Source organism: Solanum lycopersicum, chromosome 8 (assembly GCF_036512215.1).
Source record: "Solanum lycopersicum chromosome 8, SLM_r2.1".
NCBI lineage: Eukaryota > Viridiplantae > Streptophyta > Magnoliopsida > Solanales > Solanaceae > Solanum > Solanum lycopersicum.
This window is the reverse complement of record NC_090807.1, coordinates 64,509,680-64,533,442: the sequence shown is the minus strand read 5'-3', so window position 1 is coordinate 64,533,442 and position 23,763 is coordinate 64,509,680. Positions and strand designations below refer to the sequence as shown.

General features: G+C 31.6%; 4 protein-coding genes across 6 annotated transcripts; 2 read left to right on the top strand and 2 right to left on the bottom strand.

Moving 5' to 3' along the window:
• The first annotated feature begins 468 nt into the window (after positions 1-468).
• LOC101256904 (uncharacterized) lies at positions 469-8,655 on the top strand. The gene is made up of 13 exons (XM_004245723.5): positions 469-1,056; positions 1,148-1,216; positions 1,391-1,498; positions 2,204-2,278; positions 2,998-3,159; positions 3,602-3,637; positions 3,901-4,007; positions 4,171-4,242; positions 5,755-5,803; positions 5,936-6,528; positions 7,529-7,741; positions 7,821-7,941; positions 8,298-8,655. The coding sequence occupies exons 1-13, from the start codon at positions 724-726 to the stop codon at positions 8,367-8,369; spliced, it is 2,010 nt and encodes a 669-aa protein (XP_004245771.1). The 5' UTR covers positions 469-723; the 3' UTR covers positions 8,370-8,655.
• Positions 8,656-12,436: 3,781 nt separating this feature from the next.
• Positions 12,437-13,826, top strand: LOC101250916 (zinc finger protein ZAT1-like). Its single transcript, XM_004246106.5, has one exon. It carries the CDS (start codon positions 12,701-12,703, stop codon positions 13,544-13,546), a length of 846 nt encoding a protein of 281 aa, XP_004246154.1. The 5' UTR covers positions 12,437-12,700; the 3' UTR covers positions 13,547-13,826.
• Positions 13,827-17,359: 3,533 nt separating this feature from the next.
• LOC101251211 (zinc finger protein AZF1-like) lies at positions 17,360-18,566 on the bottom strand. The gene has a single exon (XM_010327380.3). The coding sequence runs from the start codon at positions 18,467-18,469 to the stop codon at positions 17,429-17,431; it is 1,041 nt and encodes a 346-aa protein (XP_010325682.3). The 5' UTR covers positions 18,470-18,566; the 3' UTR covers positions 17,360-17,428.
• Positions 18,567-20,036: 1,470 nt separating this feature from the next.
• LOC101251500 (WAT1-related protein At5g47470) lies at positions 20,037-23,342 on the bottom strand. 3 transcript variants are annotated; one of them, XM_069288608.1, is made up of 8 exons: positions 23,311-23,342; positions 22,387-22,452; positions 21,931-22,047; positions 21,509-21,743; positions 21,261-21,422; positions 20,997-21,148; positions 20,445-20,548; positions 20,037-20,218 (listed from the first exon to the last, which is right to left on the bottom strand). In XM_069288608.1, exons 2-8 carry the CDS (start codon positions 22,431-22,433, stop codon positions 20,169-20,171), a joined length of 867 nt encoding a protein of 288 aa, XP_069144709.1. In that variant the 5' UTR covers positions 22,434-22,452; positions 23,311-23,342; the 3' UTR covers positions 20,037-20,168. The 3 variants fall into 3 exon arrangements, with proteins under 3 accessions (XP_069144709.1, XP_004246155.3, XP_069144710.1); XM_004246107.4 differs by lacking the exon at positions 23,311-23,342 and adding an exon at positions 22,543-22,886; XM_069288609.1 differs by lacking the exons at positions 22,387-22,452; positions 23,311-23,342 and adding an exon at positions 22,224-22,384.
• Between the last annotated feature and the right edge of the window lie 421 nt (positions 23,343-23,763).

The following is a 23,763-nucleotide window of genomic DNA, read 5'->3' as shown; positions in this document are numbered from 1 at the left end:
TTTTTAAAATTTAAATCTACTCAAAAGTTAAAAACTCATATTTTATTATGTTACCCTCTAAATTATGACCTTCAAGCACAGTATTAAAAGTTGTAGACCTTTAAACTGTCACATCTATTAAAAAATTCATAGTTAAACTATGCATTATTTGTTATTCCTGATGTTAAATGTCCTACTTCAAATTTTTTTAAAAGTGTCAAACGAACACTACAAGTAGTCTTTTTTATTAAGAGTAATTCAGAATTATTTGTCATGTGTTTATTGAAAATCAATTTAACTAATTTTTAAAGATAAATTAAATTACATCAATTTAATATTTTAAATAAAAATTAAATATTCTAAAACTATATAAAAAATTATAAATTATAATTTTTTATCTTAAAATATTAGTTAAAATTTTTATAATTTCTAAAAATAAAAATTGTGACAAATAAAACGAGAGAGAGTAGTAACTAGAAGTCTAGAACTAAAGAAGAACAAAAAGGAAAAGATTCTTTTTGATTAAGAGTAATAATAATTCTATTTAGCATGTAGTAATAAATTCTAATTAAATAACTAGAACTAAAGAAGAACAAAAAGGGAAAGAGAAATTAAGGTGTCATTTTTGTTTCATTCGGTTCGAGTTCACTAAATCCCATGTTTCTTGCCTCAATTCATAAGCCCTAAACCCTCCCTTCATCCTCTGGATTGAAGCTTAATTTTCCGGTGAAGTACACGGCGGAGATGGATTTGGACTTCGACGGTCCAAGTAAAGTTCCGACTAGGCAATCCCGTTTTGCTCCTAAAAGTTCTAAATTGAAGCCTCAACCGGAAACCAAACCAAAAATTGAAACACTGCCACAGTCTGATTCAGCCATTTCGACTAAAAAGGAAGAGTTGACTGTTCATTTAGCCGAAAACAGAGCGGTTACAGGTAATGACGACGTTCCATTGGAGGGAGAGACTACAGGAAACGACCTGGGAGAAGATGAAGAACAAGTCACTGACAGCGATCATGATGAAATTGTTCGTGAAATTGATGTGTGTATTAACCCTTCTTTTGATCCCAGCACTCAGGTAGGTTACTCGATTTAAGAAATGTGTTGTCTTTTTGTTGAATTTTGCATTTTTTTAATTTGTTAAGTATAATTTTCTTTTTGTTTGTCAGTTATATGTGTTTCAATACCCATTGAAGGCCGTATGGCGTCCGTATGAATTGGAGGAAAGATGTCAAGAGGTGAGTTACTATTGTCCTTAATGTTTTCATTTGGTGGAATAACTTGGTCATTGTTTATTATGCCAAATGAATCAGTAGTTTCGAAGATTAAATTGAAAATGGGAGGTTAAAGATAAGAATGGACTAGCTGGGTTTAAGTGATCAGTTCTGAATTCCCTTTTTTTATATTTTCAGGTGAGGTTGAGACCTTCAACTGCAGAAATGGAGGTTGATTTGGCAATAGATTTGGATTCTAAAAACTTTGACAGAGACTCTGTCCATGCTGCAACAGTAAAAAAGCAGGTTCATTTGATTTATCCTCTCAAAATGTAAAGAGAATCTTTGAGATGTATGGGAGCATGACTTTTTAATGTATTGTTCTCTTCTTAAACCGCAACGTAGACAAAGAACAAACCAGTTAATTTCTTTTCGTCTGTGTGACTTTGCTGGGTAGAGTTATCTGGTACATTTTTTGGTAGTTAGTGGGAGATAGCACGTACCCGGTGTAATAGTCTAGGTGTTTACAAAAAAGCTACACCGCACGCGCGTGCACACACACGTATATGTATATATATGCTCTCCTTTTCCCTATTTTCTGAGCATAAAATTGTTAGAAATAGGCCAAATGTTGCTAGCAATTGGCGGCTACAGTTTTTCTCCCTTTAAAAAATGGCAAAATCCACCTTGTGCTGCCATGCTGTTTGGCTTTTCATCAAATTATGTCTGTATGTGCAAGTCAGTTGCACGTCAAACTTTAACTAGTTAAATGGCACGAAGATGTTACAATTGTGGTGCCTGTCACCTTCAAAGCCTGCAACCACTGCTTTATACATATATATCGTCCAATTTCCTGGTTGTAACTCTGCTGTTAGGTGTAGGATAATGAGGTTGTTTTTGGCGAACTTTGACATTTAGATTCTGGAAAATCTGCACTTGATATTTGTTCCCTTAGCAGGAATTTCAGTTCTAATTTCTTTAGCCAGAATCTGATTGTTTCTCATTTTCCAGATGCTTTCTACATCATGGATACCATTACCAACTTGCACCTCTGGATATGCTGTTGGGGTCCTCATTGGTGATAAGGTAAACAATTTGTTTGTGATGGCTTAAATGCATCTTTAACTCCCTCATGAAGTTTGATTGACTAGTAGTTAGTCTTCTGCAGTTTCTGTATGTGCTTATGCATTTTTCAGTTGTTGTCCTTTTCTTTTTAAAAATCTAATTAGGACCATAACGATGTCGAGTATCTACTCTCTCAACTTCAAGTGTGATCAAGTCAATTTTATATCAGCTTCAAGTTGAAGCAAATCATCCGCTGTCAAATCTGACTCTACTGTTATCTAGTTATAATAGTATAGTGTTTCTGGCTCTCTTATTCACCCCAAGTGCCACTAAGGGGCTGTTTACTAGGGAACAAGTTATCGAGGGATTAATTATTTTGTGATAAGTTATTCCACCATGTATTTGAGATAACTTATCCCATCATTATTGTATAAATGGTGGGATAAATAATCCAAGGACTACCTAATACCTCCAACTAATTGCAAGATAAAATAATCCTGCATTTTATCCCGGGATTATTATACCTTATACTTCTCACCAAACTATTCCTTAGTAGCAAAATGTTGTCAAGTTATTCTAGTTATTCTTTTGTTTCTTATATATATTGGTGTGAATAACTTTAACTAATTTTCTGGGTTTGCTTATAGTGATTTGAAGCTCATTTCTGCAGTCAAGAGAAAAATACTAAAGCTTACTGATGTTCTCCATAGTCACGCTCTTGCTTCCCGTTTGTTATGCAGTTACACCTCAATCCTGTTCATGCAGTTGTACAACTCCGGCCATCAAAGCGGAATCTTAAGGAAAGTGAGTTGAAGAAGAACATTATCACCAACAATGATGAAAAAAGTGTTGAAAATGAAGACGTCAAGGAGAAAAGGCCCGTGGGACCATCAAAGAAGCAGGTTCATTTCATGATTTTTTCTGTGATTACAGCTCCTAAGCTCAACATATATGGACCTTGTATATGACCACTTACATGTGATATTATGGTATGGATTATTGGCTAGCACTTAAAATATCACATGTCAAGGATTTCCCATTTCCTGCTTTACTTGTTTTGCCACATTTTTGGATAAATAATGATAACGGGAATGCCTAAAGATAGGTTTTCAGTAGTTAAGCAGTCTGCTACTTCAAGTCTTAATTTTTCTTGTTTGGTAAATGCCACACCTACCTGTCTTTCCACTTCGCCTCAATTGGTGACTCGAGTCAACCCCAACTTCATTGTTGGAGGTGGAGAATCTTTTGCAACTAGGCTATCCTTCCTTGATGTTGTACAAGCTTTTTGTAAAAGTGTGTTACCTTTTCCTTGATTTAGTCTTGAAATATATACCTTTTGTGCAGAACAAATCACCTGGGATCGAAAAGGATATTGGAGAGGTATGAACACCTGTGAACATGTACTCAAAAAATTTCTGCTTTTCAGTATGAACTAAGAACTCTCCATATTGTTCTTTATCTTGAGTGGCTGCTGATTTTTCATCTACATGGTTTGAATTGACGTTTCTGTTGCAAGTGTTTTCTATTAATATTTGCTCAAGAGCAGTTAGCTTTCTTCATGCAGTTTCAAGTATCATTCCAAACAGTTTCATTGATGCAGATCCTTGTGAAGTTATTAATATTTGTTGTATTTCCTGTTTTAGCATTGGTTACATCTAAAATACCATGGGGCTAGGAGTGATATTTCAGCCAGATATCTGCAGAAAATGTCCATGGAGGAAGGCTCTCCAGTACCATTTTCAATGAGCCCGTATGTGTGCTAATATGGTTTATTTTTCTTTGCTTGAACAATATTTTTTTTGGGCAAACTGCTGCTGTTCAGGACAACTAAAAGAAGCATTTTCCCTGCCTCACATCATACATTTATCTACTCTCATTCTAATACCAGTTTTCTTTTCTTATTCAATATGCAGGGTTGATTATCTGAATGCCTTTTGTCCTGGAAGACCAACTGACACTGACAGATTAAAAATTCTTCGAACAAGGTATGTCAGCCACTCTAGTTGGTCCTTCACATTGTGTGTTTTGACATTGGAAGGTTTGGAGGAGCTTCTATGGAAAAACAAAAATTTTATTTACATCTATGATCATATTGATCGTCTTCTTCTTTATTGTTGGGTGTTATCATCCTCCAGTATTGCACTATTGCTGGACCATTTCACTACCTGCAAATTATCTTCTTTTTCTTTTCCATGGAAATTGCAAATTACTGTAATGCATTTGCTTATTTCTTGCTTTCTTTCATTGTATTTATTTATTCATTTTTGCGTTCTGTATAATGTTGAGTTGAGGTTTGTGATGATCTTTGATTACTTGTTCATAAAATAGTGTTTTTAGATAGCAATTGACTTGTCTTTGGTTGATGGACTGGTAATCTCCTACACTGTCAGAGATCAGATTCACATAGTAGTTAAGCCTAGTTGCAACATCAATGAATGTAATTCTCGTATATTAAATTTGTAGATACATTTTTCTGAGCTGGGGAAAAATCTCTCTAGTTAAAGAGGGGGCACAGGAATTCTCTGGCTTAGACTCACTGGGAATAGGGAGAATTTCACTAACAGAATCAAGTTCAACAGAATACGGTGAAGGGGATTTTTAAGAATGCAACATTGGGAGGTTTAATTAATCTTTGGCCATGTACGAGACTGGAGCAAATAATATTTGAGGGAAAATTAGGATAGAATGTAAACACAAGTAAGGCATGCAAGCTATTAATTACTCAAACACTAAGGTCTAGCTAATCATTAGCAAATGTTGTGCCATGGAACTAAGGTAGAGCCAAGATTTGAAGCGTATGTGTTAAGTAGTCTAGTTTGAAGTTACTGGGTTTTAATTAATAATTTATTATTATTCAATGAACTTTAAAATAATACAGTGTTTGAACCAAAGCTACTGTGATTGACGGAACTTGTAATCGAAACTCTAGATCCGCCCATGGGTCTGCTGGGGCTATGAAGATGTAGATACTAACTCCATGAAGTGGTAAGTTCAGCAGGAAAAGGAGGTTACTCAGACTTGAACTGCATGGCACAATTGAAGTGTGCCTTTTACTGTAGAAAAAGTGAATCATGTAAACTATGAAGATAACATAACATAAACACAAACAACTCTATGGATAAATCAAAGCAGAAAGAGGTCCTTATTTGAGTTTCACCGTCACTTTTATCAAAGGAATTTTTCACGTGCTTGTCCCATGAAAAAGAATCAGGCCCGCACGTGAAGGGTGTCTTCAAGACGTGTTTAAATAAATCAAACCGTGCTGTCAGCCTGACATAGTTTGACATAAATGTGCAACCTCTGACTTGAATTGCTTCTGCTTGTGATTCTTTTATTTTCTTTCTCTAGCAAGAAATTTGCTGTTTCTTCATTCTAATATTCCTGACATGTGAATAGATAGCCTTTCTTGATATGCCATGTTTCTCAACTATCTTAAATGAACATTCTTTCTCATTATATGGTCTTAGCTTGTAAATTGTCAAATTGATGGTTTTCAGGTTGTCTCAATTACCACTTGAAGAACGTGTCAGAATATGGCTTCTTGAGGTTTGCACCCACTATTTGAATTGTGCAGCATGATTATTCTTATGCCTTCAGCAATGTTCATATACATGGCCCCATGGCCCTTATAGCTCACAAAGGCAGCACATTTCTAAATCTGAGTTCATTTTGCAACAGGGGCCTCCAATTCATCGTTTTGATGCTTTAATGCACCTAGCGCCGGATAATTCTGCTGATGAGATTATAAGAGTCCTCCAAATATATGCACAATTAGTTCAAGGATTGTGGGTTCCAAAAAGTTCATTAGTCTATGGAACGAATAGTGGAGTTGAAGTTTTAGCGAGGAATTTCGTTCTGTACGAGTTTACCAAGGGTATCTTAATTAAAAAGTCAGTTTTTGGCAGGAGACCTGAATTCCTTAAAGCTGCGACACCAGCACTAAAATCATTAGCTGTCGAGAGGCCTGACCTGAATGATTGGAAGCTCAAAGAGCATCCTGACAAGAAATTTGAAAACCTTTATGGTGATGTAGTGAGAGAGCAGCAAGCTACCTGGGAGTGCTTGGGAAAACAGATCAATGATGTTTTGCCTGGAGGAAGAACCAGGCCTACTATGAAGAATCCTATAAACCGTAATGCCGACATTACTGCATTGCCGAGTGGTGATAAGCCCACTTCTAGCTCACTTTTGAGAACATCTATGTCCGAAGAAATTCGAGAAGCTTTGCCAAAGGCACTTCAAGAAGTTTTTAGAACTTATAAGGTTTGCAGGTGAGATCGCTGAAAATGACTTGTTAAATTTCTGCTTTTGTTGTATAATATCCAGTGAACAGTGATTTTGGGTATTCATCTTAGTCACACAAATAGTCTGAGAATAAGTAGGTGTCTGGCCATGGATTTCAAATAATTTTCACTTTTATTTGAAATGTATGAAGTTGGAGTTGGTTATACTTTTGCGAAGGAGAGAATAGAGCACTTTATTTGATGAAAACCAAGTTGGTAAATAGCTTTGGAGCACTTCTCCAAACTGTGATAAATTCGCATGGCCAAACGGTTTCTTGCAGAAACCTGGGTCAATGAGGTGGTTTATTGACCTTGGTTTAATTGCTCTAAAATTGGCGATCATGTCTGGGGCTTTCTGAAATTGCTTTTGCTCTCTTCAACTTCTGTCACCTGTTATCTCACTAATAAGTAATAACATCACCTTTTTAATGGCTTTTAATATTATCCTTTGGATCTTAAGGAATGTGTAAATAGGTGGTTTTTTAATCTGCCCTGTAAGTCATTTACCTCTTAACACAATTCTTCCTGATTTCACCCTTCTGCTATTTGATTGTTTCATCCCATGTATGACCAGCTTTCCTTAAGGATGAGATGGTCTAGTTATAGGACACATTTCTTTGCTGTAAAATATTTTAATACGTTTGAGCAGTGTTGATCCAATTGCCCCTCAAAGTCCTGTTTGTGTAGACTTATTAGTTGAGGTGAGTTGTGTGAGTATTTAGGTCCAAATTGTCCACTACATGATTCACACTTTCTCTTTCTTGTATGTGGTATAACTATTTTACTTCTCTAGAATGGGAATTGATCATAACATAGAATATATTACACTGTCTTTTTCCTGTCCGCCTCACCTGTCTATGATTTAGAAGGAACATAGCATTTTTATTCTTAAGAGAAAAATGTGAATGACTTGTTTTATTCGCATAATTTTCTCCATCTAAATTTGTGCCCGCTACAGATTGAGAATCCTCTGTTTACTTTTTGCCAGTTTCCAACAAATCCGCCAAGGTCTGCGAAAACTTGGAGTTTCTAAGTCATATCCTCCAAAGGGAGCTCCAAGGAAAGCTATAACTGCATCCGTTGATGTTTTTGATGCACCTCAAGAGGAGATACAGGCAGTGATTAATCAGGTTGCTGTGAACATCCATGGTGTCTATGTTTTGAAGTCGTCACCAGATAATCCACAGTATGACACATTGAGGTTAGTAACCATTGTATTATAAGTAAAACTGCTTGATGAACACCTAGGCCTATGACTAATACATAATGTTGGTTCTCAGGAAAATCGTAATTGATCTTTTTATGGCTGAAGGACCAAGTGCCAAGCTAAAGAAAGCATCTGTAACTGAAGCTGCCAAGTTGCAACTGAATAGGGATATTACCAATGTTGAGTTTCTAAAGGTGAGTAGTTCTTTTCTTGTAATGAGTGTTAAGGAATATCATTTTTTGACATTATTGTAGTTGATGTAGTGATTTCAATTTTGAATTAGTCAAGCAATGAAATACTCCTCCTTCGGTATTTAAAATCCTAATGTTGTGTGGCAACATCACAAAACCATAGTACAACTAATCTCACCCAACTTTACATTGACTCCTACTGGTTGTAGGTCTTTGAGCTCCAGTGTGAAATATTGTCGTCGGTCATATTGCAATGGTTTTTCTGAAATTTTTGCAGAAGCTTCATTGCTTTTGTCTAATTCCTGATATATTATAGGAAAGACTTGCTGTATGGTAAATAATTTTTTATGCTTGTGCAGGTTATGAAGGAACTATGTCATTCAGAAAAATCAGCATGGGTTTTGAGAAGTGGCGACGGCAAGCCAGAATAGTCTCCTACCTCCAAATCATGTTGTACAGGTCAGGGAAAGTAAGTACATGTTAGTTGCGGAAATTCTCGATAACAAGTTGGAAGAAAGCTTTGCTTGAGGTTTCCCTTTACTCATACTTGTTAGTTTTTGGGTTATACAACGTCTCAAGTATAAGGTTGAGCTGTTGGTAGGAAACGTTTTGCATTTGCAAATCTATTAGAAAATTTAGGAGATATTATTAATCAGAAGATATTGTAGAGATATACTTCTTTCCTTTAATCACTCAAAGAGTTCTAAGTTGGTTCTAGTTTTATGATGGCAAATGATACATGTTCCTTTGACAAGATTTAAATATAGCCATAATACATAAATATGACTCTTAACTTGGCGTCAGTCGACAACTATAATCCTTAACTTTGGATGTGCACAAGTAGACACTTAAACTTGTATAAAATTGAACATGTAGACACACGTGTCAATTTGTTCTATTTGTACAAGTTCAAGTGTCTGCTTGGTGCATATCTAAAGTTAAGGGTTATAGTTGCCAACTAACGTCTAAGTGAGTCATGTTTATATATTATGTCTTAAATACATCATGGTCAAGACTCACCAACAAGTAAATATATATCATGACGCATATAAATGTTGTTTTGTCAATATATTTCATTTTTAACATATTAATAGTAAAATTTTCCGAGCAAGCTGCGTGACATCATTTAAGAGTTCAAATTTTGAGCTGTGAATTTAGAATGAAATTTTTATATTTATTTAAAAACTATGTAAAATGTTTTCCCAAGTTATATTAGTCAATAAAATTTAAAATATTTTTGAAACATAAAAAATCATATCAAACAAAATTCAGTAGTTGCAACATAAAGGAGGAGCTACTTCTCAATCATGGAAAATCTTAGTTGCAGTATTAAACTTGTACTATTGTGATATATGTTCTCAAAAATAGTGGAATTTTATTTTTTTTAATTCGAATTAGAGTAGTACTACTAGTTCTGCAACAATAAAAGTGTATCAGCAGTCCCTTTCACCCTATCAATGTGACTTACGGTGGAAAAAATATGAATTCTTTCAAATTTGGAGTTATGAGAATGGAAAAATTTATTTGGAGGTGTTACTCAAAAATGAGTTTTGTAATGTACAAATTCAAATTTAATTAAATTTCAATATGTGTAACGATAGAGAAACATTAATAAGGATTGTGGTGGATTAGTAAGTACTCTATCCTTAATCAAGAGGTCTTGACCTTTGTTAGAGAGTACTTTACTCTCAATATGAAACTTTTAAATGCGAATTCAAAGTTAATCAAACTTCAATGCAGATATCGAACACGAAAAAAGGAAGACCGAAAAACTATTTCAAACCTTGAAGAAACAAGAAGCATTACCAGCCGAATAAGCATTGAATAGTGTCTTTAGTACTATCACTGCACAGCCTCTCTGCTCTGCAAAAAAGGACTAAAGTCACATTGCTTTTGCATTGAAACTTGCATACACAAAAATATTTTCTCCATTTCATTTTTAGCTCTCCACTTTAAACTTTACCAAAGTATTAAATAGTATAATTTATTTTTTTATCTGATGTTCGATACGTGCTCTGATGATTAATCTTCTATCATGTTGTTGATCTGTTTTAATGGAAAAATACTATTGTTAAGTTTTTTTTTTTTTCATATATAAAATTTGAACTTGAGGCTTTGGTGAAGAGTGGACGGACTACAAATGACACACTTCCATAAAATTTAATTTGACATTAAAATGTGAATTGGCCTTCACGTTTATCTTTTGAGAAACATTTAAACGTGAAAAGAGGAAGAAGAATAAAAAAAGATATTGGGATTAAGCAAAATCAAGCATGTGATTGTGTGATGCACGACAAATACATTTCAAAGATTAGAACACATTTATTTGTATCACGGACTAAAAACTTAGGTAGATTAATTTTTCCATCCATCAGCAGGAGAGGCGTATCTAGAATTTGTAAATAATTGGAGTACTACTTGTGTATCGGGTGTTGCTACAAAATTATGTTTAATCAAACTTAGATTCCTATACTAAATATTCATTTGGTGTACCATGTACCAATAAGTGCAGTCACTCCTTTATGAAAAATTACACTGTTTAGCTAGGTTGATTTTTTCTTTATATATGCATACTATATGTTAGACTCACCTAATTTTCTACATAGATATACTTTTTTATAAATGATTTTTTTTCTTCATGAAACTAAGACAAATAAAGTTGAATCAATTCTTATGCTATAAAAAGGTACTATATTAACGTTTGTAATTAAAAAAAATTGAGTAGAAATTAGTCATGAGGAAGAACCTTTTCTTCTTTGAATTTGATATTTGATTTTCTTTTGTATGAATGTAAAAAGAAATTGAAAGGTAAAAGAGAAAAGAAAATAAAGATTTATAGTTACAACAAACTCAACAATTTATTTGACTTCTAGTTAGTAAGCATTGCATAAGCTAGCCATATCCATATTAATGTAGTATTATATTTTCAGAGTACTAGATAAGTTAAAACGAGAAAGAAAATATAAATAATGAAATATTTTTTGCATAACGTAGTGGTTGTTTGATAAAAAGTAAAAAGTAACGTGATCATTTTATAAAAAGTATAAAAATAATATTAAATATGATATACTAAGGAAAAATGGTATATATAATAGCAAACTAATAACCTAAAATAAATGGAGTAGCTAGGATTTGATTTAATTGTGCTCCATAGCAAATGTTAGCCAAAGTTTGCCAGACGCCTCTCTCCCCAAGATCTCGCTCGCTACTCTCCCGTTCTCGCTCGCCTCTCTCGCTTTATACACAAAAGCGTATAAATTCTATTTCTGTTTTGTATAAAGCGAGAGAAAATTGTATGTATACATGCAAAAACATATATCTTCGTGTTATACACTTAATTATACAATTTACAAACATTTTACTTCAATTCAATTGTAGAAAAATGCAAAATTTTATACAAATATTGTAGAGAAAAAGGCCAACGAATTATACAATTGCAGTGAAACACAATTTTCTCTAACTTTATACAACAGAAGTGTATATATTGTATTTCTGTTTTTGTATAAAGCGAGAGAAAAACATATATCTTTTTGTTATACACTTATAATTATGCAATATACACACATTTTAATCCGATTCAATTGTATGCAAAGCAAATTTTATAAAAATATTGCAGCGAAATAGGCACCGAATTATACAATTATGCATTATACAATTCCATTGAAATATGATAGTGAATTATTCAATTGCAGCGAAATATGCCAGCAAATTATACAATTTAGGCCAGCGAATTATACAATTATATATGTATAGCGAATTATACAGTTTTATGTTTGCTATGGAGCGCAATTATAATCTCACAAATAAAATTTAGAAAAAATAATATATACACATATCCTGTTTTTATTTTTTCTCGAGTAGAGAAGTTAATTTAAAAAATGCTTTCAAATAAAATTGCAAGAATAAATGACAAGAAAAATAAGACATAGTACAAAAATAAATATAAAGGTAAAAGTAATAAATGAAAATAAAAAAAAAGGAAAAGTTTCTTCATAAGGCAGCATGTGCATGTTAGTTGTCCTTTATCCACTTATGATCATGCTTTGCTTAAAATTATATTAAATTGCCCCATTTTGTCTTCCCATGAAATATTCAAATCACACATTTGTATATAAAAAATCCTTTCATTTTTACCTCTATTACAAATAAAACATAAAAAATATCTAAAATTAAATGCATATTTTTTTTTTATCTTTCTCTAGGTGTTCCATACTTTCGTTCATAAATAACTTATTTGATCAAAATTTGCTAATTATTTTGAGGAGTATAATTTTATTCGTTTAATCAATTTGAAAAATAAAGTTACTTTAATTAATATTAAAAGAAATTATTTTTTTAAAAAAACAACATTTGTCACTTTTTAAAAATATGTTTTTTTACATTATTTTTTTTCTACTTATATGAGCCGACATTCTTTTAGAAACAACCTCTATATGTTATCGTATTTTAAACTTGTATGATATTTTTTTCTAAAAATCTTGGCTAAATGCACCAAAATTCTATTTTTATGTTTTAAAAAAAGAAGCAATTTTTTTAGTTTTCAATGGAGTGTAATAAATAAATTGTAAATCTAGATAATTTTATCATAAATTTTATTAGACCAAAATTTTTGGATCATAGTGTTGTAACCTCTTTCTCTTTGGTTGAGGAATGCTTGTCACCTACTCCTCTTAAAAAGCTTAAGTTCCCACTCCCACTCTACTTCTCTTCTTCAACTTTTTCTCCTAAAATTTGCTAATCTTTGTTCTGCTCTGTTATAGTTATGGAGAAGCATAAATGCAAGCTATGTTCAAAAAAACTCTTAAATGGAAAAGCTTTAGGTGGTCATATGAGGTCTCATTTAATACCTCTACCACTTCCACCTAAAACTCCGCCGTTAAATCCAGATTCCGGCGGCCGGAGTGAGTCAACTTTATCGCTCTGTTCATCGGAAAATCATGAAGATAAGATGGTGGAAGAGAAGGATTTTAACTATGAGTTGAGGGAAAATCGGAAGAAAAGCTATAGAATGATAGATCCTGAGTTTTTAGATAGAGAAAGTGATACTGAGTCGGAAAAAAACACAGAAAATCGGAGAAGAAGATGTAAGAGAAATCACGAGCGAATCAACAAAGTGAATGAAAACATATCTGATTTCAGATCGCTGAATTTGTACTCGGATGATTCAGATATTGCTATGTGTTTACTGATGCTATCAAGAGATTCAAAATCAAACCCAAAACAACACCAATGTGGGATTTGTTACAAAGTGTTCAAAACTTCCCAAGCTTTAGGTAGTCATAAAACCATTCACAAAAACAGAAACAACTACGACGACGACGATCATGAAGTAGAGGAGCAACCGCGAAAAATATCATCGAAGAAGAAACTAAAACTTGTTAGTAATGTGAATGAGAAATTGCATGAATGTCCATTTTGCGGCAAGTTTTTTCAGTCAGGTCAAGCATTAGGTGGTCATAAAAGATCACATCTTATTGTTGTTGTGAGTTCATCAACAATGTCAGGTTCCTGTTCATCAACAAGCTCAGCTAATTTACCAAATAGGCTCATAGATCTAAACATGCCAGCACCAATTGAAGACAATGAATTTCAACAAGAATTTGCATGAGAGGTTAAAGAATTGTGTGTAGTCATTTTTTGGGTTTGTTTATTTGTGTTAGAAGTTATGATCTTTAGTCCCATTTTAGCTGCTCTTGTTTTGGGGAGGTACCTGTAACTTGTAACACACATTGCTTTGAAACTTTCACAAGCAATCTGAAAAATTAGTTGCAAAATACAAACAATTGATACAGTACTGTGGGGTGGGGGACCAACTATTGCAGGGGTAGTAGTAATAAACTAGTAGTGAAACAGAAGAAAAGAATGAATTTTATATAATATTATCACAATTTTTGTGCTCTTTTGGTTTATTAGCTACTTAGAAGATGCTTATGAGTATTGCTTGTGGTACAAGAACCTTTTGTTCAGTTTTGGTGTCTTTGAAAATATCAAAGCTAAGTTTTCAACTTACTGTTAAGAGGCCGTATTGTTCGAACTTTTAAAAAATATTTTTTGTATATACAACAATGATGGAGCGAGGATGAACAATCGAACACTCAATAATTGAGAGCTTTTCTATTTTGAGTTAAGAGATTGTCGACATCAAATATAACATGAAAATGAAATCAAAATTCTCAATTTTATATATTTTTTGATAAAAGGGTATCACTTAACGCCGCTTGAGCAAGGGCAACACCATTCCTACATGTCAAATTCTTTATAAATATGTAATTTTTGAGAATTCAAACTAGTTTAATCATATTTTTGAAAAGTTTAAGTAACGTTTACTTGTTTGTTTACCATATCCAGCTGGTGTCTTTGATTTCTTTTTATTACATTAAGAATTCATTTTGTGTATAATTAAAAGAGATACCTTAAAAAATGCCATTGTTTTGTTCTCTCTCCATCAAAAATGCCTTTATGGATTTGTCTACTTGAAGTCTGCACAAGTAGTTTTTCTCCGTCTGTGACAGATAATATAAGTACCAGAATCTACTTCTAAATTACCAAAAGGACCCCAATCTTTTTCCATTTTTCACTTTACTTGACATGACATTTTTTTTAAAAAAAATAATCAAAAGTTCACTGTGGTGAGGGGTTAATTAACCACCGAAAAGTAACCAACAAATATCATAGTAAAGTGATTTAAAGTATTAAATTCGAGTTCTGAATACTGAATCATTTGTGTTAAGATAATATTTATTATACACTAGTTTTGTACATAGTGATTAATTATTATCAGTTTCACTATTGAAAATATTATTTGTTTTTATTGTGTATATATATATATATATCATATATTGATTATTTTAAGTAGTGTTTAATTATAAATTTCAAATATTTTTACTTTGTTTGAAATTTATGAAGTTAAAATTGAAGATAAAATTATATTTTTCAAACATGAAATAAATATATTAAAAGATAAAAACTATGAAAAAATATATGAAATATTTAAAAATTATATCAAAGTAAATACTTTTACTTATATAATAAAATTTTAAAAATTATATATATAATATCAGGTTGGTTTAATCTCGGTTGTTTTTTAGTTGAAATCAAACCAATCCGAATATAATCGGGTTTTATTTTTCAATATCAAATCACTAGTCAAATTTTTTTCAATTTATAATTTAATTCGATTTTCGATTCGATTTCGTACCTCTACTCCCATTAATAGCTAGTTGAAACAAAATAGAAATTCAATTCACAAATAATAAATTAGAAATTCAATTCACAAATAGAACTCATAGATAGTAGGGAAACTTTTACGCCACTTAATAATAACCTAACTACTCTCCACAATTATAGTTTGATAATTATAATTCATAGCTACATGCTATATGATGGAGAGAGGCGAGCGAGATTGAGAAAAGGAGGAGAGAGGCGAGCGAGAGAGGATAGAGAGTGGGAGAGAGGTGAATTGTATGTATACAATTGTATATTATACATATACATTTGTATATATGACAAATGAGATTGAGAGAGGGCAGAGAGTGGGAGAGATATCGGGAGAAGGAGGAGAAAGACGAGCGAGAGAGGGCAGAGAGTGGGAGATAGGTGAATTCTATAAATATATAGGCTAAATAATTGTATACTATACATATGTATTTGTATATTTTAGCGAATTATATATATACAAACGTGACTAAATATACAGACTTTAAGTCAGCTCATGCAATTAATGTATAATGTTAGTCGCGAATGAAAATTATAACAAACTTTTAGTATGATTAATAATTAAATAGTATATGTTTACTTCATCGCGTAAATTTTTCTAAAACTAAATAATACATAAGTTTATTTCGCCGCGTAATTTTTCCAATTGTATCGACATTGACCCAGCTCATTCTCAATTTCCTAAATTTCTTGTCAAATTTGAAAAAGCCTTTGTAAAACTGCAAAGAGCTGCCATAAGTCATTAAATTACAAGATAAACTATTACCAATTTATATTACATGAGAATTAGAATGTTTGTCTTAAACACAAATGATCTTCATGCGTCATCCTATTCCAACTACGGGTAGAGGCTGCGTCGCGGCTTCAGACGGCCAGCAAGGAGGTAGATAGAATTTGCAACGCTTTTATTTTGGTTAAAAAAATTTTGTGTACCGTTTTGTATTGAATGACAATTATGTGGTTTCATGGTGCTGAAAAACATTGATGCCCACGAGGTCAAAAATGTCTCAATAAAATTAATAATTTAAAATAAAATTTTAATAAGAATCCTTATATATATATATATATATATAAAGAATAATAATTTAAATTTGTGTTTTTTATTTTCACATATTTGTTGTTTTTCGTGTAATACTCTTAAATAAAATAAAACTTTCAATGATATAAAACAAAGACCTAATTCTATTTAATAGGATAGGATACCAGTCATGTGTTTACAATACATTAACTTTCGATGATACTATAAAAACTTTATTTATTAATCTCAAAAATTGAGTTAACCAATTCAAAGTTCTAAAATATCTTTACTTCTAAAAGAAGTAAAATTATTTTTTTACAATCTTCAATATTGTTTTAAGTGAAAACAATATCAATTTTTGGAATTTTTAAACGAATGTTATTTCCTATTTCTAGCTTTATCATTTCATTGGGATTAATTTCCATTTAATATACCATATGTTGAAAAAGTTCAAGTGCTTGCAAGGCAAATCCCATAATTGTAGAAGTCCATGAAACAATATTTATGTCTTCCATTGCATCAAAAAGCATTAGTGTAATATTATATTTAGAGACAATAATAAATATAACACTATAAATAAATGTGGCTAAAGATTTTAGTAAATTTAAATATGATCGTAACATTAACTCAATAATTTTACGCAAAAAAGTTTTACTGCTAAAAAAATATTATATTGACAATCTCTTGTATGGTAGTGAAACTCTCTTTGTGCTTGACATTCACTTAAATTATAAAGTAAATAAAAGAGAGACATATATACACAAATTTATAAGATGTTAACTAAACAAATTAAATCCTAGAAAAACAATACACTATATCAAAAGGTTACATTATTCCAAAGACCACATAAAACGCTACAACACATTCCATAGTACATAAAATATTTCTCTTTGATATAAACACAATTGTTCATCATAGGGAAGAATTAATATAATATAATTTTGCGTTATAAGCAAATGATTTAGAAACACACTAATATCGCAATAAAGACTTGACTGATTAAATCTTTCAAATATAATTTCGTTGGCAATATGTAACTTTACCGTCTTTTTTTGGTTCTTAGCTATGAATAAATTCTCTTTATGTAATAAAAGTAAAATATATTTTTTATTATGTGAAACATAATAAAAGAAAAAATGAAACATCATTCACTAATTAGTATTATTAAAATATTCAAACGTTGTAACATCCCATAATATTTTTTGTATAAATTGAAACGAAAGGTATAAATATTTGATTAGCATTTCATTTCTATCTTTATAGGGTTGCTAAAATATCAGGAGTTGGACCAATTCCTACTTGTAACCAAGAAGAGCATTTATCCAAATTCACATCTTTTAGGTTACTCAATTTTGCTTCTTTGACTTTCCTATTTTCATCCCTACACAAAAAATCTTTGTAGTTATGATTTTGATTTTGATTAATATCGTCTTTCCATAGTTGGAGTTGGCTTCTTGGGCCTTCATGTTCAAATGTATCATTGTGTAGTTTCAAGCCCACTTCAATTGGATTGCCTAGTTGTATTGGAAAATTTAGGTCTAGTGGTCGATGAGAGTTGATAAATAAAGGCTTGTTGTATAGTAATTGTTCTTGGTTGTGATATTGAAATTCTTGAAAAGCAGGTATAAAGGTAGTCTCTGGCAAACTCGATGTTAGCCAATGACACCTTTTGTGTCCGCCCAAGGCTTGTCCAGATGAAAAGACTCTATGGCAAATCAAGTATTGATGAACCCTTGATCTCTTTCTTGAAAATGAGTTTGATGATGTTGGAGATTGAGATTGAAAATCGTTATATTCTTGATGCAAAATCAAATCACTAGGAGAGATCATTGAGTCTTCATGATTAATGTCATTATCATCATCATCGTTGTTGTTGTCGTCATCATCTTTAATATTGTCATTGAGTTTTGCAGCATAACACCCTTTAACTTTCTTATGACTCGCTCTATGTCCCCCTAAAGCTTGGTGAGAACTAAAAATTTTATTACATCCTTTACATTGAAACATTCCCTTTTCCACTTCTTTAGCCTTGTTTTTGGCCTCCTTGTTATTGTTATCGCACAAATCATAAGATTTGTTCGATAACATAACTAAACAATTCGCTAGATCTTCTTCTTCTTCTCTTGAACAATGTTGTTTCTCCTTAACATCATGACCAAAAAAATAATATTCCGATTTCTCAACATCTACATGATCACTTGTTGATCGATTATTCTCTAACATTAATCGATTGGAACTAGTACGTAGATTGTACGAGTGTTTTTGACTCTCCAATTTTTCCCTTCTAAAATTATTCATCGTATTTTTTTGTTCACTAATTTCTTCTCCATAGTTTATATTACTACTACTCCATGAGATCTTATGTGCTATTTTCACTCATTTTGCACTAAGAGTACTAAAAGAGAGTTGTTATATATATAAAAAATTATTAGTTAGTGCCAGTAGCAAAGTGAGGGAAGTTATCCTAGTTTATAGTTGATGTTAATTGAATGTGGATGAGAGTTAAGACATAAAACGTGTTTGTTACAAGTAAGAACGTTTTGTTCACGTGGTAGGGAGATTATTTCTAATTCGTATGGTTATTGTTTCGTGTTAGTGTTTCTATAGTAAAAATTTACTTACACAAGATTACACATTTACGTAATATGGGACTTATAAAGAAATTTGTAAGGTTATAGTGGACTACTTTACTAGTGTGACAGTCTATATACGTATGTATCATGTAGGGGGGAAATCAATATTTTTACTCATTTAGAGGTAATTATGATTAATTATTCAATAATGAATATAAAACATGATTTTTATCGGTGAATAAAGTGAGTGAAAATAAAAATATCGACGTTCAATTTATTGCAGAATTGCAAATTTTAAAGCGTGATTTTTGTATGTATTTATTTGTCTAAATGTTGGTGAACAGAATTATAACATCGTAATTGTATTGATGGAAAATAACAAGATACTCGATAAAATAATTCATGTTATATTGGTGAATTAAACTTTACACTACTATTACCAACACCAACAAAAAAACGTTATTGAGTATGGTATGGAGAGAAAAACAATTTTTTTTATATTCAAATTTTCTCTTGATTGGTTAAAATTAATGTTTTTTATTTAAAATAAGGACAAATGACTTCTCTAATGATATTAAGTACTGAAAACAATGACCCACAGAAATAATACACATAATTAGAACGTTTTCACAAATTAAATATTTTGAGTTTGAATGATAAAAAAAAATCAGGATTAAAAATTTAGAACGTTTTCACAAATAAGATACTATTAAAAATTCTGGTAAGGGAAAACAAAAAATTGAATTTCACATCTATTGTGTCGGAGACTCTCATGGATCGAATATCATTAAATTTTAAGTTATAGTGATAACACTAGAATTTATTTTCTTTGTTGGTATAGCTAGCCTTAATGACAAAATCTAAATTAGAGAATTATTAATCATAGTATTGAAGCTATGATTAGTTGGTACTATATATATAAAATATATTCTAAAAACGGTTCTAACACTAAGATGGATATTTTTTAAAAACATGAGGAAGAAAGAGATATATATACATGAGAAGAAATAAAAGGAATTATAGTTAGTCCATTTGGGCGAATTACCTTTAAATTTGGTATAACATTATTTTGGATAAACAGAGAGTTAGCGCGGAGGACTAGGTTAAGGAATGCTAGTTATAGTTTGTCCATTGTTCCTTTTGGCCTATGTTTTTAGAGAAAGTTCACTTCATGTTTAGAACTCAAAAAGTGTCTGTTTTAATGTCGAATTATATACTGAATGAGAATTCTCTGACGTCCAAAAAAGGAAGAACAAAAATGTGACCTAAATTTCCTAGAGGCTATTTATATATATATAAAAATGCATATAAATAAATCTCCAAGTTTTTCCAAAAAATAAATAAAATCATTTGTTTACAAGAACAGAGATACATCAACAATAATGGTGACAATGCACATTCCGCCATGCTTACTATATCAATAACTACACCTCGGTCCCATACAAGTTAGGATTGGCTATATTCCGTCGTGCTACTGCAAAAATAAAAGACATTACTAGGATTTGAACTTGCAATATATTTCAAACTTCAACTATCATAAAACTTTCTATACAAACAACTAAACTCACTTGCTCTTTCTCTAACATTGTTTCTAATTGGGTATATATATAGATATATACAGACTAATTAATCTTACATAATACAATGAATAAAAAAGAAAGAAATTCAATTTAAAAGAGGCTTCTCCACATCGTACTCACTTTCTGATGATGAATTCGTCATGTTATTATTTAGAAAACCCTCTTTCCTCTTCGCCCATAGCACGAAATATAGACCCGTAATCATCAGAAACATACCAGCAAGGCTGCAGATCGGAAAAAAATACAATCGTTTTAAAAAAAAATAAATTTGATAAGAGAAAAAACAAAGAATAAGGAAAAATGCACAAGTACCCTCATCCTAAACCCGAAATCGCAGAGACACACTTATACTGTACTAAGGTCCTATTACCCTCTGAACTTATTACCCTCTGAACTTATTACCCTCTGTACTAAGGTCCTATTACCCTCTGAACTTATTTTATCAGTAATTTCCTACCCCTTTTAGGTCTATGTTGCACTAGTTTGAAAGAAAAAATCAATCAGTGTTGGGCCCACAAGATAATGTCACGTAAGTCGAAAAGGAATAGGATATTATTAATAAAATAAATTCAGAGGTAATAGGATCTTTGTATAGTATAAGTGTGTCTCTGAAATTTTGAGCATAGATTGAGGGATACTTGTGTATTATCTCTTTAGTTTAGCGATATATACCTTCCTGTAGTAATTGTGTCTCTTAAAGTGACAGCTGAAAGAACTACAGTTAACAAAGTCCCAACAGGACTAAAAACAGAGACCAAAACTGGCCCTCTTTTCTTCATTGCCCAATTATTGAAACTTACACATGCTCCACTTACAATACCTGCCTATTATAAACCACACAAAATAAATCGATTGATAAAATATCTTAAAAGTCAGGCAATTCGTCATACAGACGAATTGCCTGACTTATTATTTGATGAAGGATGGATGAATTACCAATAACGAGTAGCCAATTAAGTCGCGAATACTTAAGAGGGGCAATCCAATTTCCATCGATCCGTGTTGAATTAATTGTACAAATCCAGTCAATAACATGCCTATAAGTGATGTTATAGCACATAAAGAGATTGGTGCTGGAAAATCACCTAATGTTGCTGCCTGCAAATTCAAAATTTTGAATTAGTGAATTTCATGTTAGTCTTCTCTGTATCGTTTCAATTTTTTTTTAATACTCGTGTGTATACCTGTAAGACTATATTACTCGATAATACGAGTATAGCTGCCATGAGATACAATGAACCTTTGATCTTTTCCGAATCGAAAAGATTGTATTTGTCATGAGGAGGTGAAGATGGCAAATCTATTTCAGCATTTGTTGTATTTTGCATTAGGCTCATGAGTATTGCCCCTGTTACACACATTAATGTTCCTGCAATTTTAGCTCTGCTGTATTTGCATCTTAGCTCCACTTTCTCTAATCTGCACATAAAAAAATAAAATTGAGACTAAACAATAAACGGGTAAATTTCAAGTAAATTGAGGTCAGCTATATAAATTCTCGTGGTTCTAGCCCGTAGGTAACAAGATTTTTTGACCATATGTTGTAAAATTAGCTATAGATTTTTGTTGTTTAACAACAGAAAGTTATTCGTGAACGATGAAATACCCAAAAGCCCAAGCAATGAGAAAGATGAGTCCTGGTGCAAGATTTGGCATAGCTGTTGCCATTGAAGGTGAAGTAAATTTGATTCCCTCCATGAATAAAGATTGGAATAATGTGACCCTGAAATACAAATAACGATACGACAAAAAGGTTCAAATCACTATGTTATTCAGACTCTCTAAAAATGACGTTAATCCACCAAAAATGCACTCATAATGATCCAAAAGATGGACACACAACAGAAATCATTTTTGAAGAGTCAAAGCAAATATAGATCAAATACACCTAATTTTTACCTCGTTATACTTTGTTTGGTCCTTCACCCTAGCAAAGCTCTAACTTAAAGCATAACGGAGGGTAAAATTAAGCTAATTTCGAATTAAAGTATTTAACTAACTTTAATTCCATTAGATACAAATGAAAAAAAAAAGAGGAGGAAAAGAAGAAAAAATGACTTGCCCTCCAAATGAAATTAGAAATAGTTGAATCAATAATTTTAAACTCATCTGCCTGGGCCATTGACTCCTGTAATCAACATTAATATGCAAACATTAGCAAAAACTAATTAATATATTAATATGATAATTAATGAAATAAAAAAGATATAATTAGTACCTTTCAAACATGAAAGAAAATGGACAAAGGATGAGAAAAGTAGCCAATGAAGACAAGATAATTAAAGATGAAGGTTTGAAACCTAATGACATAAGATAACTTGAAACCACTGAATTTCCTGCATACATGAATTGTACCCCTATTAATCCTCCTATTATTGACAAATCTTCTATAATTTCCCTTTTTCTACTTGAAGATCCCATAATCATGTTTTCTATTTGGTAACAAAGAAGAAATTTCTATGTCCGTCTCGTCTCTAGCTTAATTTGTCCTTCTTTGTGTTTGTTCAACATAAATTTCAATATCCCTTTCTAGCTTATTTTGCCCTTCTTTGTGTTTGTTCAACATGAATTTCGATATCCCTTTCTGGCTTATTTTGTCCTTCTTTGTGTTTGTTCAACATAAATTTCGATATCTCTTTCTGGCTTATTTTGTCCTTCTTTGTGTTTGTTCGACATAAATTTCGATATCCCTTTCTGGCTTAATTTGTCCTTCTTTGTGTTTGTTCAACATAAATTTCGATATCCCTTTCTGGCTTAATTTGTCCTTCTTTGTGTTTTCTCACAGAGAAATTTTAATATCCATTTCTTTATCTTTATTCACGAAGAAATTTCGATATTCCTTTGATTTAATTTGTCTTTCTTTATTTTTGTAACTTTTCATGCATGCGTGCATGAAAAATATAAATAAAAGTTTATGCTTTTCTTTTTTTCTACAGCTAACATTCAAAGAAGAAACACAACAAATATTCTTCGTATGATCATCTACCTGTCAAGATTGTTGTGACATTTAATTATTAATAATAATATTTTATAATGACCTTTTTTTTTAAAAACCATATTTAGTACTTGCTATATTTAATTTCCCTTCATATATTTGTGGTGTTTATCGTTAGCTTAATCCTTTGGCTATTGATATCTCAAAAATCGTAAGAACCATTTACTGTTTTTCAAGGATTGTCTTATTTTGGTCAACTTTTTAAATTTGTAGATATCTTATTTAGACACTCAACTAAATTTTATATATCAATTGAACACCTTAACTCCTAGTAAAATATTTCAATTTGGCACATTAGATTCAAATTTTTGAAAATGATTGCGCAAGTGTTCATTTGTTTATTAAATAGTTAAAGTTAACCGCATAAAGTATATCGTCTACTTTAAGTATATGTCTCATCTTTAATGTCTAAAATTTTACGACTTATTGAGGTGATTGTGTATA

Bases quoted from the DNA above. Each gene is read 5' to 3' on its own strand.
- LOC101251211 (XM_010327380.3), bottom strand. From the start codon at position 18,469: ATGAATAATTTTAGAAGGGAAAAATTGGAGAGTCAAAAACACTCGTAC.
- LOC101256904 (XM_004245723.5), top strand. From the start codon at position 724: ATGGATTTGGACTTCGACGGTCCAAGTAAAGTTCCGACTAGGCAATCC. The intron at 4,243-5,754 runs GTATGTCAGCCA...GATGGTTTTCAG, and splicing joins TTAAAAATTCTTCGAACAAG to GTTGTCTCAATTACCACTTG. The intron at 5,804-5,935 runs GTTTGCACCCAC...ATTTTGCAACAG, and splicing joins TCAGAATATGGCTTCTTGAG to GGGCCTCCAATTCATCGTTT.
- LOC101250916 (XM_004246106.5), top strand. From the start codon at position 12,701: ATGGAGAAGCATAAATGCAAGCTATGTTCAAAAAAACTCTTAAATGGA.
- LOC101251500 (XM_004246107.4), bottom strand. From the start codon at position 22,751: ATGATTATGGGATCTTCAAGTAGAAAAAGGGAAATTATAGAAGATTTG. The intron at 21,744-21,930 runs GTATTTCATCGT...TTTTATGTGCAG, and splicing joins CTCATTGCTTGGGCTTTTGG to ATTAGAGAAAGTGGAGCTAA. The intron at 20,549-20,996 runs GTATATATCGCT...TCCGATCTGCAG, and splicing joins GACACAATTACTACAGGAAG to CCTTGCTGGTATGTTTCTGA.